This window comes from Thamnophis sirtalis, unplaced genomic scaffold (assembly GCF_051295495.1).
Source record: "Thamnophis sirtalis isolate CommonGarterSnake01/CBP01778 unplaced genomic scaffold, rThaSir2_p1.2 scaffold_10, whole genome shotgun sequence".
Taxonomy (NCBI): domain Eukaryota; kingdom Metazoa; phylum Chordata; class Lepidosauria; order Squamata; family Natricidae; genus Thamnophis; species Thamnophis sirtalis.
In genome coordinates, this window is record NW_028261390.1 from 3305445 (window position 1) to 3320427 (window position 14983).

A 14983-nucleotide genomic window follows, 5' to 3' on the forward strand; every position below is an offset into this window, starting at 1 on the left:
CAGGTGGCACACGGAGCCATTTGTCAGGGCACGCGAGGCACAGCTGATTTCAGCCTTTTGAGGCCATTTTTCGTCCTCTGGAGGCTTCCCTGAATGCTCCGGAGGGCTAAAACCAGCCCTATGAGCAACCTGGACTTCCGGTTTGCTTGTACGGTTATTTTTTGCCCTCTGGAGCCTTTAGGGAAGCCCCCAGAAGGTCCCTGAAGGCTCCGGAGGACTAAAACCGGCCCTATGAGCAAACTGGAAGTCTGTTCCTGAACTTCCGGTTTGCCCGTAGGGCCGGTTTTTCACGCTCCGGGGGCTTCAGGGAAGCTCTGAAGCCTCTGGAGGGCGTCCGGGGAGAGGAGGCAGGGGATGCTGTTTTTGCCCTCCCCAGGCTCCTATAAAGCCTCTGGAAAGGGCGAAAAAAGCACACCAAAAATTGGGGGGGGGGAGCGCTGGTCCTGCGTGCATGCGCATTGGGGTCATGCGCAAAGCATTATGGGTGTGGCACGACCGCGCACGACTCCCCTGAGCTCCCCCCTTGCTTTTGTCACACGAGCCAAGAAAGGTTCGCCATCACTGTCGAGGGCTATCTGAGTCTGCCTCAGCTCCGGCCCACCTCGCAGTTCGAAAGCCTACAGCTGCAAGTAGATGAATAGGTACCATTGGGGAAAGTTAACAGCATTCCATGATCCTTGGCCTAGAGTAGAGATGGCTAACCTTTTTGCCATCGCAGGCCAAAAGCGGGAGCAGTGCAGGGGTGTCGTGCGCATGCGTGCCCACCCCCATAATTTTAGGCGCCCTCCCCTGCGCGTGTGCGCGCGACCCCCGCTTTTGGCGTGCGATGGCATGGTGGACCTATTTTTTGCCCTTCCTAGGCTCCAGACCCTTTCTAGGAGCCTGGGGAGGACAAAAGCGATCCTCCCAACCCTCTCGGCGGCCATCTGGAGGCCGAAAACAGCCTGCTTCCTGATTTCTGGTAGGAAACAGGAAGGCCTGAAAATTGGCTGCCTGTGCCGAAGCTCAGCTTGCGTGCCCACCAATATGGCTCTGTGCGCCACAGGTTCGCCACCACGAGGCCACCACGGGCCTAGAGTCGTGTCGTCTACCTTTTTACAACTTTTTCCCCCCCTCCCTTCCTCTCCTTTTCGTAGCAAAATATCAGAGCGAGCTGCGCCAACAAAGGAAACAACGAGACCATCTTCCCTTTTTTTCAATGCTTATGCTGCAGGGAAGGCTGGGTGCCGCTCTTTGTCAACGAGCTCCGGGAACAGAACATGAGCGAATTGGCCGACAGGCTGGATGCTCTGTATCGCAGCAAACTCCTTCGTAAGAAGCTTTTCCTTCTCTTGCAGATTCTTTGTGCTTCTCCCCGCCTCTCGGGGCAAAAAGCCGGCTTTGGAAGGAAGGTTGGCTCCTTTGGGACCCCCCAAAACCTCCCCTCTCCCCTCCTCACCCCCAAGAGAAGGTCCGGGAGGACTTTGGAGGTCTCAAACAAATATACCTTGGATGGAGTGTGAATTCGTTCATCCCTAAAGTATTTGTCTTCTCCAGTAGCTGACACTGTGATACAGGTAGTCCTCGACTTACGACCACAGTTGGCAGCAGAATTTCCCTGGCTAACTGAGGCAGTTGTTAAGTGAGTTGCAATTTTTACAATTTTTTTTCTTTTTTGCCACAGTTACAGGGGTGGGTTTCAACCGGTTCGCGGCGGTCCCTGCGATCCGGTTGGTCGCCGAACCCGGAAGTAAGTAACTTCCGGGAACGGCGAAGCCCCCCCCCCCCCCCTGCCCGTGCCCGCCCGCGCCCGCTCCTTACCCAGTTTTGCCAAATTCTGCGCTTCCACACATGCGCAGGACGCATACAGCGCCTGCACGATCCTCCAGGAGCAGCTGGAGCATCGCACAGATGCTAGTACGCATGTGCGTGCGCGCGAGGACGCCGCCGGCCTTGTTCCAACCGAACCGGTTGGAACGGGGCGAGAAACCCACCCCTGCACAGTTAGTAAGAATAACGGAGTTGGAAGGGACTTTGGAGGTCTTCTAGTCCAACCTCCTGCTCAAGCAGGAAACTTCATACTATTTCAGACAAATGGTTGTCCAATTTCTCCAGTGATGGAGGAGGACCCTCAACTTCTGGTGGCAAGCTGTTCCACTGGTTCATGAATGTCAGGAAATTTCTCCGTTCTCTCCTTAGAGAGATTCTCCCCTCTTAAGAGAATCAACGAGTTGTTAAGTGAATCGTGTGGTTGTTCAGTGAATCTGGCTTCCCCTATTGAAGGTCGCAAAAGGGGGTGCCATGACCCAGGGAAGCGGCCACCGTCATAAAAGCAGGCCAGTTGCCAAGCTTCTGAATTTTGATGACGTGACCGCAAAGATTCCACAAATAGTTGGAAACGGTGAGAACCAACCGCGTCACATTTTTTCAACAGCGTCGTAACTTGGAACGACGGCTAAATCGGGGCTCTCCAAACTTGGCAACTTGAAGTCTTATGGCGATGATGGGGAACCTGTGGCATGCGTACTGGAAGTGGCACATAGAGTCATCACTCTGGCATGCGAGCCATCACCTGTTGCTCTTCCGGGTCCTGGCGCACCAGCTCCCACCTCCCACACACATGGGAGCGCCAAAACCTGGAAGAGCATCCACACTGGGGAGATTATCTTCTGCTTTCTGGCGCGCATATGTGCGCCGGCCAGCTGGTCTTCGCACACACATAAGTGACAGAAAGAAGAGAACCAGGTGGCCGGTGTGCATGCATGCGCTGGGAACCAGAAGATCATTTTCCCCGCACACGCATGTGCACCAGGCGGCTGCTCTTCTGTTTTCCAGCACACACATGCACACCCCCGTTTCGGCACTCGGTGCTAAAAAGGTTCGCCAACATTGTCTTATGGATTTCCAATTCTCCTCTCATTTCCTAAGCCAAGCTGGCTGTGGAATTCTGGGAGTTGGAGTCCACAAGTCTCAAAAGTTGCCAAGTTTTGGAGAGTGTGGGCTCAAAGGATGGTTGTAAGTCGAGGACTGCCTGTACGTGAGAAAGATTTTGGGAGTCATGACTACCATATTTTTCGGAGTATAAGACGCTCCAAAGTATAAGACGCACCTAGCTTTTGGGGAGGAAAACAAGGAATCTGCCTCCCAGCAATTTGCCTCCTTGCAACAAACAGCAAACAGTACAGACGATATATACACTGTTTGTGGTGTTACATTTTAGACTATATTTGTACAGAGGCTGCTAAAATTGATGTGGCTTTCTGGAAGTATAGTTATTCTCTGCTATTTAAAAGAAGATTACAATAGCCCTGGGCCTCTTCAGATCAAGCATTTATTTTAAAAAGCTTCTTCATTTTGTTAAGCTGCCTAGAACAATAATAAAGCAGTGTTTAAAAAATAAGTCTAATAATTTGAACATTCTATAGGCATTTATATTTATTGACTTACCTCCTTGCAGCAAACAGCAAACAGCCTGATTAGCACAAGAAAAAAAATCTGTTTCTGCCTCCCAGCAATTTGCCTGGTGGAGCAAACAGCAAGTTTCACTTTCAGTTTAAGCGAGCCTCCCGATCATCAGCTGTTTCAGGCTGCAGGGATTGCCATAGCCTATTGCCAAGCCCCATTTTCCCCATTTGCTGCAAGGAGGGAAATTGCTGGGAGGCAGAGGCCAAAGGGTGGGGGACGGTGGGTGAGTGGGGCTGCCTTCAGTGTATAAGACACACCCAAATTTTTGCCCTCGTTTAGTGGGGAAAAGATGCGTCTTATACTCTGGAAAATACGGTAAGCGGTATCTAGGCAGCGGTCGGATAAAGAGGCAGCATAGCCCTGAACAGGATAATGCCCTCTGGAGTTTCTTGGGTTGTAAATGGGAGAAATGTACTTTCTGACTTGCAAAATTCTGCTAATGTAGTTTTACAATACAGGGGGTCCTCGACTTACAACCACAACTGACGCCAATTCTTTCTGTTGCTAAGCGAGATTAACAACGATCTCCGCCGAGCGACAGAAATTGGAATAGAAATGCCCCGTTTTGCAACCTTTCTTCCCACCGTTGTTCAGCGAGATCGCTGCCGTTGTTAAGTGAGGAACACGGTTGTTAAGGGAAACCCGGCTTCCCCGTTGACTTTGCTTGCCAGGAGGTCGCAAAAGGAGATGACGCGACTCCGGGACATTGCTAAATGTGAGCTAATTATCAAGCACCCAAATTCATGAGGATGGTGCCACAGTCAGTAAGTATGAAAAACCGTCCTAAGCCACTTTTTTTTCAGTTCGGTTGCAACTTTGAACGGTCACTAAATGAATGGTTGTAAGTCGAGGACTGTGTGTAAAGTAGAATTAGGTCACCTGGTGGCATTTCCTGTCTGGTCTAGTAGGACTGACACTGCATCTTTTCCTTCTCTCTCTCCCCCTCCATATAATGTCCACCTGCATGCAACGTTGTCCTCCCCCAGCCCCGCGAAAGACCCCTCCAGCAGTTTCGGCAACCCCAGCTGCCCATCAGCCTTTGGCTCCGCCTCTCTGGCCTGAAGCAAATCAGCAGAATCATCCTGGACATGTCCTATCGTCTCCTCCGCGATTGGCTGCTCCATCTGCCAATCTGCCCCCCCAGGATACGGGGGATTGCCGGATTCCCGTTCAAGAAAACAGCCATCCGGCTGAAAAGACCAAGTTAGCGGTACATCCTAAGGTATGTGTATCCATGCGTGTGTGTATGCATGTATGTATGTATGACATTTATTTGCTGCTCATCTTGCTTGAGGTGACTCTGGGCAGCTTTTGGATTGATTTTTAGATTGATTGCTTAAACGCCAGGTGAATGCTAGCTCTTTCAGTCAGTTTATGTTATGTTATGCTATGTCATATAATTACATTATATATTATATATATTACATCATATATATATACCATTATACATACATTATCTTATATGTGATATATATTACATCATATATAGCATCATACATTATGTACATATTATATATAATTATAATGTATACGATTGTATATTCTATATTGTTTATATTATAGCATTGCATTGCATTATTATTTTATTTTGTATTTTTATCATGCCTTTTATTACTTTTTATAAATAATTCAAGGCTACAAACATATCCAATACAACCTCCCCCCCCCTCCCCCGGTTTTCCTCACAACGACAACCCTGTGGGGAGGGTTGGGCTGAGAGGAAGGAACTGGTCTGGAGTCAGTCAGCCACCTTTCATGCCTAAACTGGGACTAGAACTCACTGTCTCCTGGTGTTTGACCCAAAGTCACCTAGCTGCCTTTTATGCCTAAAGTGGGACTAGAACTCACTGTCTCTGGGTGATTGGCTAAAAGTTACCCAGCTGTCTTCCATGCCTAAGGCGGGACTAGAACTCACCGTCTCCGGGTGATTGGTTAAAAGTCACCCAGCCATCTTCCATGCCTAAGGCGGGACTAGAACTCACTGTCTCCGGGTGATTGGCTAAAAGTCACCCAGCCATCTTCCATGCCTAAGGCGGGACTAGAACTCACAGTCTCCGGGTGATTGGCTAAAAGTCACCCAGCCATCTTCCATGCCTAAGGCGGGACTAGAACTCACTGTCTCCGGGTGATTGGCCCAAAGTCACCCAGCCATCTTCCATGCCTAAGGCGGGACTAGAACTCACCGTCTCCGGGTGATTGGCTAAAAGTCATCCAGCCGCCTTTCATGCCTAAGGCAGGATTAGAATTCACTGTCTCCTGGTGATTGGCCCAAAGTCACCCAGCCAGCTTTCATTCCTAAGGCAGGACTAGAACTCACCGTCTCCTACTTTCGGGCCTAGTCCTTTAACCAGTAGATGAAACCGGCTTTCATTGGCAGTTCTGTGCATCAATCCCGGTAGTGTGAGAGACAGGAATCCTATCACCCCAGGCTGGTGAGTTTGCTCCTTTATAGCAATGCTCTGCGCAGTGTACAATATAATCAGTATATAAACAGTGTATAAAATTAGCTTAACGTCAGAAATAATACCCTCCTTTTTTGCAGACCGCAGACAAAGGAGCAGAGCCAGGTTTTTCCTCCACTTCTGACGTCAGTTCGGCATCTAATATCGGAGCGGCCGTCGGAGGAGACGCAGCGGTTGAGTCTCCAGGGCCGTATCCTGTCAAAGAGTCGGTCCCGCTTCCCTCGCAATCGATTTCAACCTCGGCTGAGGTGGAGCAGAAGTGGGACGGACGTCAGCACCGCCCGGTGACGGTGAAAAACGGGTGCTTTGGCAACGCGCACCGCTCAGAGGAGAGTGTGACGAGTTCAGCGTTGCCCACAGGCACTTCTAGCAATCAGCCCGAAGAGGATTATTATTCGAGCGATAGCGGCTTGTTGGCGTTGGGCGGTCCGAGAGAGGATTTGGCGGCCGAACGGAAGGTCCATGTCCTCCGAGGGGACCAAAAGTGGGGAAATCCGCCAGCTGCGGACAGTCTACAAAGTCGCCAAGATGACCCGAGGAAAAATCTCCCAGGTGAAAAGCTGGGGTCAAACTCCAAAGGGGAAAGGTCGCATAAGCCTCCCGCACAAGAGTTGAGGGTGTCCTGTCTTGATTCAAACAACCAGGTTGCCCCAGTGTTGTTGGCCTACATCAATGTTGGCGAACCTTTTTGGCACCGAGTGCCGAAACAGGAACGCACAGACATGGGGGAGCACTGGAAACTGGAAGAGTAGCTCCCCCTGGTGTGCATGTGCGGGAGTGCCGGAAACTTGAAGAGCAGTTCTTAGGTGCGCTGGGAAGCTGAGCTTCCAGTTTTCAATGTGCACATGTGCGCTGATGACCTGGAGTTCTGGTTTCTGGCATGCACACGGGCCAGAACCCAGACGGTTAGAGGCCGATGGCTGACATGCCCGGAGAGATGGCTCTGCTTGCCACTTCCGGCACATGTGCCATAGGTTCGCCCTCATGGGCCTACATCAACGGTCCCCAACCTTTCTAGCTTGGTGGCCCGCTGGGGAGGGAGGGAATAGTTCCATGTTTAGTGGCAGCTGGGGAGGGGCAAATGCGTGCAACTCTATTTGTGTAAGCGGTAGGCACAAGCCCTCGCCCACCATTTGTGCAGCCCGCTTCCAAACAGGTAGTGGGACGCAGCCGGGGGGGGGGGGGGAGATCAGGGACCCTCGGCTGACCTCCTTGCAAGATGTCGCAGATAGTCCTCAACGTACGATTACAATTGAGACTAGAATTTGGGTTCCTAAGCCACGTGCGGCTTAAGGAAGTCGTGGCCAGTTTTACGACTTTATTCCGCAGTCGCTATGCACGTCAGCACAGTTGTTAAGCAAATCAGGCAGTCGTTAAACAACACCCCGCTTCCCCTATTGTTGGAAGCAGGCTGGGAAGGTCACAAATGTGGATCAGGCGACCCTGGGATGCTGCAGTCGTCATAAATACATGCCGGGTTGCCAAGTGTCCCGATTTTGATCATGTGACGGTGGGGATGTTGCAGCAGTTGTGAGTGTGAAAAACTGTCTTTTTTTCTCTCCCTCCAGTATGTTGTAAATATGAACCATCGCTAAACAAAGGATTGTAAGTCGAGGATTATAATCTGTGGTTGTTTGTGCCCTATGTACCGCTATATTTCACACTTGGTGTTTAGTAGTTACGCTCCCGGAGGAGGGCAGCTGTTGGGTGCTCAGAAAATGCACGACTTGTAGTGTGTCAGTGGTGTGCAAATAAATTGTGTCGATACTGTTTCTGTGCAGCTTACGAGGGCTCGCCGGAAGAGCAGACGCAGCCCTTTATGGATCCTTCGTCTCGTGGCGCTCCAGCGAATGATGCCCAGCTGTCCTTTACACAAATGGGAACGAAGTCTCCGTTTCCGGTAACCAGCCCGATGCGTCTCCCGCCTTCGGATTTGGACGGTGTCTCTTCCGTTGAAAGAAAGGCACCAAAGCCTCCTCGGGAGGTTTCAGCTGCCGGAGGTGATACACCCTCAGGTGGCTCTAAGCTTCCCAGCACGGGTGCCTTGGGAGGAAGGCCGCAGCGGGTAAGTTGGAGAGCAAGAAATGGGGGAAGCCGATGTTGTCCCAGAAAGAGTAAGGGGACAACTGCAGGGGAGGGTCAACACGGGGATATAGGAAGCTTTGGGCAGTCCTCGACTCTCGGCTGTTTGTTTAGTGATGTGTTCTGACCCACCTCGTTCCACACCAAAGCACACTCCGAGCCAGAGATAAATTACAGCATTTAATTAACAGACAAACAGGTCCTTGGCAGCAACCCAGCACCGACAAGCTTGGGCAGCATTAAACGTAGATAAGACTTGGCAGCAATCCAGCAGCTCCGACATTCGATTCTGTGTTGACTTCTGCAAAGAGGACGTGTGCACAAGTAGCCTTTTTATAGTCTGGAGAGGAGCCTAATAACCATCAGCTGAGTGCAATTACCTCCTGTAATTGTGTAATTGTTCCTGACGCCTAGTAGCTCTTCGATGGCGTGAATCCAGGAACAACTCACTGCTGGCTTCTGGATCACTCTCCCTTGTCTCCTCCCCACTGGTCCAAGGCTCAGGCGCCACCTGGTGGCCAACCAGTCTCTCTACGCCCTGCTCGGAGTCGGAACCCTGTCCAGGGTCCTCCACATCCTCCAGAGCCGACTCGTAGGGCCCCTCGCTGTCGGAGTCTGGTGGCAGCTCCAACGGCTCCTGCTGGGCCACAACACTGACGGTACAGAATTAGAGCTGCTTGGAAAAAATGCGACTTACGACTAGCCCTGGCTCTTGGAACGGTGGCAACACTGTTATGGTCATGAGGTCAAAATTTGGGCACTTGGTAACCAGCACGTGTTGTTGCCGAATCTACTTAACAGTTGCATGATTCGCTCAACAGCTGTGGTGATTCACTTAACCACGATTGTAAAACAAGGTCCTAAAATTCACTGCCTCCCGATGGTCACCCAGCTGGCTTTCATGCCTAAGGTGTGACTAGTATTCCCCATCTCCTGGTGATTGGCTCCAAGACACCTAGATGGCGTTGATGCGTAATTTAGGATTAGAACTCACTATCTCCTGGTAATTGCCCCACAGTCACCCAGCCGGCTTTCATGGCTAAAGCCGAACTAGAACTTCCTGTCTCCTGCTTTCTAGACCATCACTTTAACCACTGGACCAAACTGTTTAATATTTGTGCCTTAACTGTCTATTGCGCTGCTTAACATTGTTTCGGGCGATTCCAGTAGATCACTGACATGTCCTCAGATAGGCTTATTTATTTACGGTCTTAAGATTTCTCTCCCACTTTTTCCTCTGGGAGCTTGACGAAAGAATTTCTTCCCCTGTTGCAAGATTCCTGTAAGGTGGATGAATCCGCACAGGCAGCTCCAAAAGTGATTTTTCCAAAGGCAGCTGATCTTTGTTTTTCCTTGAAGAGGTTTCGCTTCTCATCCAAGAAGTTTCTTCAGTTCTGAATGAATGGCGGAAGGATGGAAGGATTTCTATTCCTTGCGGTCGTCTTTCAAACCTTCACCATTTGGGTGTCAAACTCAATGTCATTGAGGGCCACATCCCGGCTGTAGGCTGACTTCGGGAGATAAGCTGGGTGTGGCCGAGTGGGCGTGGCCACCTTGACGCCACTCCCCAAACCGCTGGCATGTTTCCTCTTCGCATTGGATAGACCGGGCTGAATCCATGCGGGACAGCCCCTTACATTTTCCAGGACAGTCCCGCAGGCTGGATCTGACCACCTCCAGCCTGTGGGCCTTGAGTTTGACACCCCTGAGTTAGAACCAAAGAATCTTCTTGAACGACTTGTACTTGTACTTGACGCCTCTTCACCCATCGTGGGTATAGGCGACTTCCATGGAAATTTAGATACGGCGATCCATGGAAGCTGTTTCGGCTGGATATACCCAAGGGGACGCCAGTCCCAAGGGTCGACAGAGCCCGATTGGTGGGAACGGGGGGCACCACGTGAAGGCCGGGTTGTCGTTTGATAGTTGAGAGGCTTTGCAATAAGCGTTGCAATGTATATTTTGCGCATCAACTATCCTTGCCCCCCAACGTTGAACGACAAGCAAAACGTCTTCACAGAGAAACAAAGCCCAGTTGCCTTTGGAAAAAGCACCTTTGGGAAAACCATGGATGACGGAGAATCTCCACAGGGAATTATTAGCACAGGCGTTTATTTGACCTCTTTGTCCTGTCTCCTTAGGGGATGGAGACTCGGCCTTCCGCTGTTGAGGACCATAAGCGAGACAGCCGCATCTTTCACAGCAACTGTAGTGAGAACGATATGCCTTCCAAGCCGGGCCTTCTGTCTGCAGAGCTCAGTTCAGACGGTGCCGGCGAGACCGGCAATGTGTATTCCGGGTCGTCAGAAAGATTACGCATGAGCAACAGTGACTCCGCTTCGGTGAGCACGAGCAACAGCGACCCCATTTTGATCAGCGAAAGCAGCTTGGTTACCCATCCCCCCATGAGCACCACGTGGGAAAGAAATCGGCCGAGCGGTGCCATTGACGCTACTCTTCCCCCCGAGGTTGACGCTGGTGAAGAAGACACGTCCTTCAGGAGTCACCATGTGCTGGTGGAGGAGAATCGAAGTATGGATCTCATGGGGGTTCCTCCGGAGAGGGCTTCCTGGCAACCTTCCCCGGATTCAACATCCAACGGTCAGCCAGAGAACAAAGCCAAGGACCAGCCGGCGGGTCCTTCTCTTCTAGACAAAGATACGAGTCCTTCACACGACAATTGGATGCTTTTTGCGGGATTTGTTGTGGCCCTTCTGGCAAGCGCAGCTTATGTGCTGTATAAGAAGAAGTAAGCACTGGAGTCACCGATCGGTTGTTGGCCGACTGAAATTCACACCCGGCCACAATCCCTTCCTCCCGTTGCTTGATCCTCTACGGAAGGGAAGCTCGCTGTCTTTGGCTCGCTTTCCGTCACCGATGAGTGATGCGTTGAATCCTTACCCTCACAACACGCCTTGCTTATTTCCTGTAGTCTGCCTTGGGGTCATTAATAACGTCTTTCGATCCAGGTTATTTTAGATCGGTGCCTTCAGTGGCCTCATTTCCCCCCTCCCCCGAATAGCCAAGCGGATCAGAACTAGGACTTTTCCGAGAAATCGCCAGAAAAGCAAAAAATCTGGACATCATAGCAAAATCATGAACGCTCGCTTCCACATCGTTGGCAAGGGAATTGCAGGATCTTGGCGGATTTTCATTTTTTTATTTTAGAAAAGGTCGCATCGCAAAGAATACGCCAGCTGATGTGGACGAGTGACCGCCTTCGTGATTTTAGTGGATCGGTCCATTGGATGTGGCTTAGAAAAGAGAAAGGCAAGCAGCATCTTTGCTTTGTCCCGAACACGACGTTGTTTTTTGGATACGCAAGATGTTACTGTCGAATCCTTAGAAAGTAGCATTCGGATGCCCAGCTCCGTTTTTCCGGAATTAACGCCCGCTCAGGGAAAAAGCAGTAGACTTCACCGAACTGTTTGGGAAAACCCTTGTTCTTCCTTTTCCATTTCTTGAGAAAGAGGAAGCGTAGAAGTTTGTTTTTCAACGATTACAGGAAAAGCCTGTAACACGAACTGCCGCTGTTTGGCATTTTATCCATTGATGTTAATGGAAACGGAATATCTTCGTTCTGTTTTTTTCTGGATGTTATATTTTTTCTGCCGAGGTGGTTACGGCGTGATCTTCGCAAAGTCATTTGTTCCTGGCCATTAAATGACAGGCAGTCCTCGATTTAATGGCCGTAATGAAGGATGATAGATTAGGATGAGTCTGCTGAAACATTCCTGTGGTCGAACAGTCATGAGGCGAGGACTGCCTGGCACCCAAAAAGGGCTAGATTTCACCCTACTGAGAATTTGGGGGGGGGGGGGACGGGACGTGAAGGCTTAATTGCTTGTCTTTTTTTAATGAGCAAGTTATCTTTGAAACAAGCAGGCTGGCTAGGAAATTCTAGGAATTGAAAGCCAGAAGTTACACAGAAACGCTGATTCAATGTGTTCTGTGTATCCACATATGCACCGTCTCCCCAGGAGTTAAATCAGGGTGTGTCCATTCACACTAGTATATGTGTCTATTCATACTGATTATGGTTCCATTTAAAAAAAGGAAAAAGTCGTGTTTTCTTTCTACTTCTGACAGATAGTCAAACCCAAGTTCTAGCTTTCTTTCTATCTTTCCAACGTTCTGTAGCGTTGGGAAAATCAAAACGCTTGAGACTTCCGAATCGAATAACTTTCTTGTCATTAACCAGGAAAAAGAATGAAGGGGGAAAGGGGGGGATTTCAAATATACAGAGCATCCAAAAATAAAAAGGAGGGAGTGATGCGTAGAAAATATGCTAAAAGGCTTCCTTCTTATTAGCTTAAAACTAAGCTAAACTCTAGAATTATAGAGTCCCTGGCAAAATTGAGAATTCCTACTAGAGTTCCTTCCCATTCTTCCCAGTACATCTGCTCACCAAACTGGTCTCTCACGTGCTGATTAAAAAAAAAAAGTTATTGGGTGAAAAATGTGTTGTTATTTCATTCCTCCCAGTTTAATTTCCAGAAGGTTTATTTTGTTCGTGACAACAAGCTGTTGTGTAGATAAATTTTGGATGGGTGGGAGCAAGAAACTTCCAATGGTACAGATTTATATGTGAATAGTAATTTTGTGGAGAAACCTCAGATTTTATTTTGCTGTAGTTGAAAGCCACTTTATTTGTGGACTTCAACTCCCAGAATTCCTGAGCCAGCTGGCTCAGGAATTCTGGGAGTTGAAGTCCACAAGTCATTAAGGGGCCATATTTCCCCACCTTTGCCATGGTCACTTAAATTCACCCAAAGTGTTGATTTGGAAATTGGCATTCATCCTGTACTTTCCATTCTTAATTTTCTTTGGAGTTTCGATGGATCCCTAAATAAATATTCCACTTGTATATATATTTTAAAACCACATTTCTTTCCCATCAAAAAAAAACTCACCGTGACTTGTTCCTTGAAATCTCAGCAACAAGTACGTTCCCATTTCAGTAGGAAAGATTTAATGGAGAAGACGGATACTCATATAGTGAAGAAAGTAAAACATCTGGGTATTCATTTATCAGCGAGATGTGCAACTATAAAAGAAGATTATTAGCTTTAGCAGAGTAAGGAAGACACTCAGAGATGATTCACACCCTGGTCAGTGTCTCTTTTCACTTCTACCTTCGGGCAGAAGACATCAAAGTATAGCCAGCCGAACAAACAGGTTTAAAGATAGTTTCTATCCTTGGTCTGTGAGACTTTTCAATACAACCACAATCATTCCATGCACACGCTATTTTTTTTCCTTTCTTTTTTCGTTTCTGCTATAATTTTGCTCCAGTGACGTTAAAACCAATTTGTACAATGACAATAAAGGTTATACTTACACTTATTATGCTAAATTGATTCAGCAAATTAAACTTGACTTGGAAAAGTGGAAAAACCTGCAGCTATCACTAATAGGAAAAATAGCCACCATTAAAATGAATAATCTACCGAGATTACTATACCTGTTCCAAACAATTCCAATAAAGCTGGAAAAGAAATACTTCAAGGAATTAAACAGATTAATATCAAAATTTACCTGGCAATTTTAAAAAAGCATGAATAAGTCGGAAACTGTTGCAAGACTCTAGTAATAGAGGAGGCTTTGGGTCGCCAGATTGGGAGTTCTATTACCAGGTATCTGCACTTATGTGGCTAAAAGAATGGATAACTTTTGAGACATAAACAATTATTAATTTTGGAGGGACACGATTTGCAACTGGGGTGGCATGCCTTTCCATGGTATGGAAACAATAAATATTTCCAAGGACACTACGTTAGAAATGCTCTGTTTTCAGTATGGGCAAAAATTTGCGAACCAGTAGGGAAAGTAAGTTGTTGGAAAAGTGTGAAACCAAGTTTGATAAATACCAGGTAGTCCCTTGACTTGCAACAGTTCACTTAGTGACCGTTCAAAATTACAACAGCACTGGGAAAAAATGACTCATGTCGATTTTTCATACTTACGACCACTGCAACATCCCCATGGTTCCGTGATTTATTCGGATGATTGACAGCCGACTCATCTTTATGACGGTTGCAGTGTCCCGGGGTCATGTGATTCCCTTCGTGACCTGACAAGCGAAGTCAATGGGAAAACCAGATTCTTTTAACAACGGTGTAGTAATATAACAACTGCAGTGATTCACTTATCAAATGTGGCAAGAAAAGTGATAATAAATGAGGCAAAACTCACTTAACAAATTTCTTACTCAGCAACATATAAATTTTGGGCTCAGTTGTGGTCCTAAGTTGAGGACTAACTGTACCTTGCAAGATTTTTTGTTGGTTGCTACACTGGTGCAATTAAGAAAAAACAAGTAAGGTAATTCTGGCGACTACGCGAAGGAGAGCCTTCTCAGTTGCAGCTCCGACGCTATGAAACAATCTCCCCGTGGAGATCCGCACCCTCACCACCGTCCAGGCCTTCCGCACAGCCCTCAAGATCTGGCTATCCCGTCAGGCCTGGGGATAAGACTTTACTTTCGCCCCTCCCGAATGTTGAATGAATGTTGTGTTTTTACTGCTAATTATTTGTTACTCACTGTTTCTTTTGTGTTTTGTCCTGCACTCCCCTCCCCTATTATTGTAAGCCGCCCTGAGTCCCCTCAGGGAAAAGGGCGGCCTATAAATGTTTAATAAAACTAAACTAAAAAAACTAAACTAATTAACAGGTATGGTGGTTATGCACCTAGATAATTAACCATACTTGACATGTGAAAATCTTCACTTACCTAGAGGTATTCTCGGCTTCCAACCATTCATTTAGCAACCGGTCAAAGTTAATGGCACTGCAAAAAAAAATCAGCTTTACAATCAGTCCTTGCACTTAACGACCATCCTAGCATGTCTATAGAGGGTCACACAACCAAAAATTGAATGTTTGGCAACCCACCTGTACTGCAATTTGATAGTTAAGTGAAGCAGCAGTCCCTAAGTGAAGCAGCAAGTATCCTTAAAATAGGATTTCGGCTTTCCTTTACTTCGCAGATATCA

The 14983-nt window shown here is 48.1% G+C and overlaps 1 protein-coding gene across 1 annotated transcript in view; it reads left to right on the forward strand.

The window, feature by feature from the left end:
* Positions 1–13334, forward strand: part of MAVS (mitochondrial antiviral signaling protein) — a 28386-nt gene extending 15052 nt beyond the window's left edge. The window contains exons 3-7 of the mRNA XM_087723935.1: positions 1137–1311; positions 4431–4666; positions 5987–6458; positions 7688–7971; positions 10130–13334. Coding sequence (XP_087580061.1) covers positions 1137–1311; positions 4431–4666; positions 5987–6458; positions 7688–7971; positions 10130–10741 — 1779 coding nt within the window. The 3' untranslated portion in view covers positions 10742–13334. The remainder of the gene's footprint in view (positions 1–1136; positions 1312–4430; positions 4667–5986; positions 6459–7687; positions 7972–10129) is intronic.
* The last annotated feature ends 1649 nt before the right edge of the window (positions 13335–14983 follow it).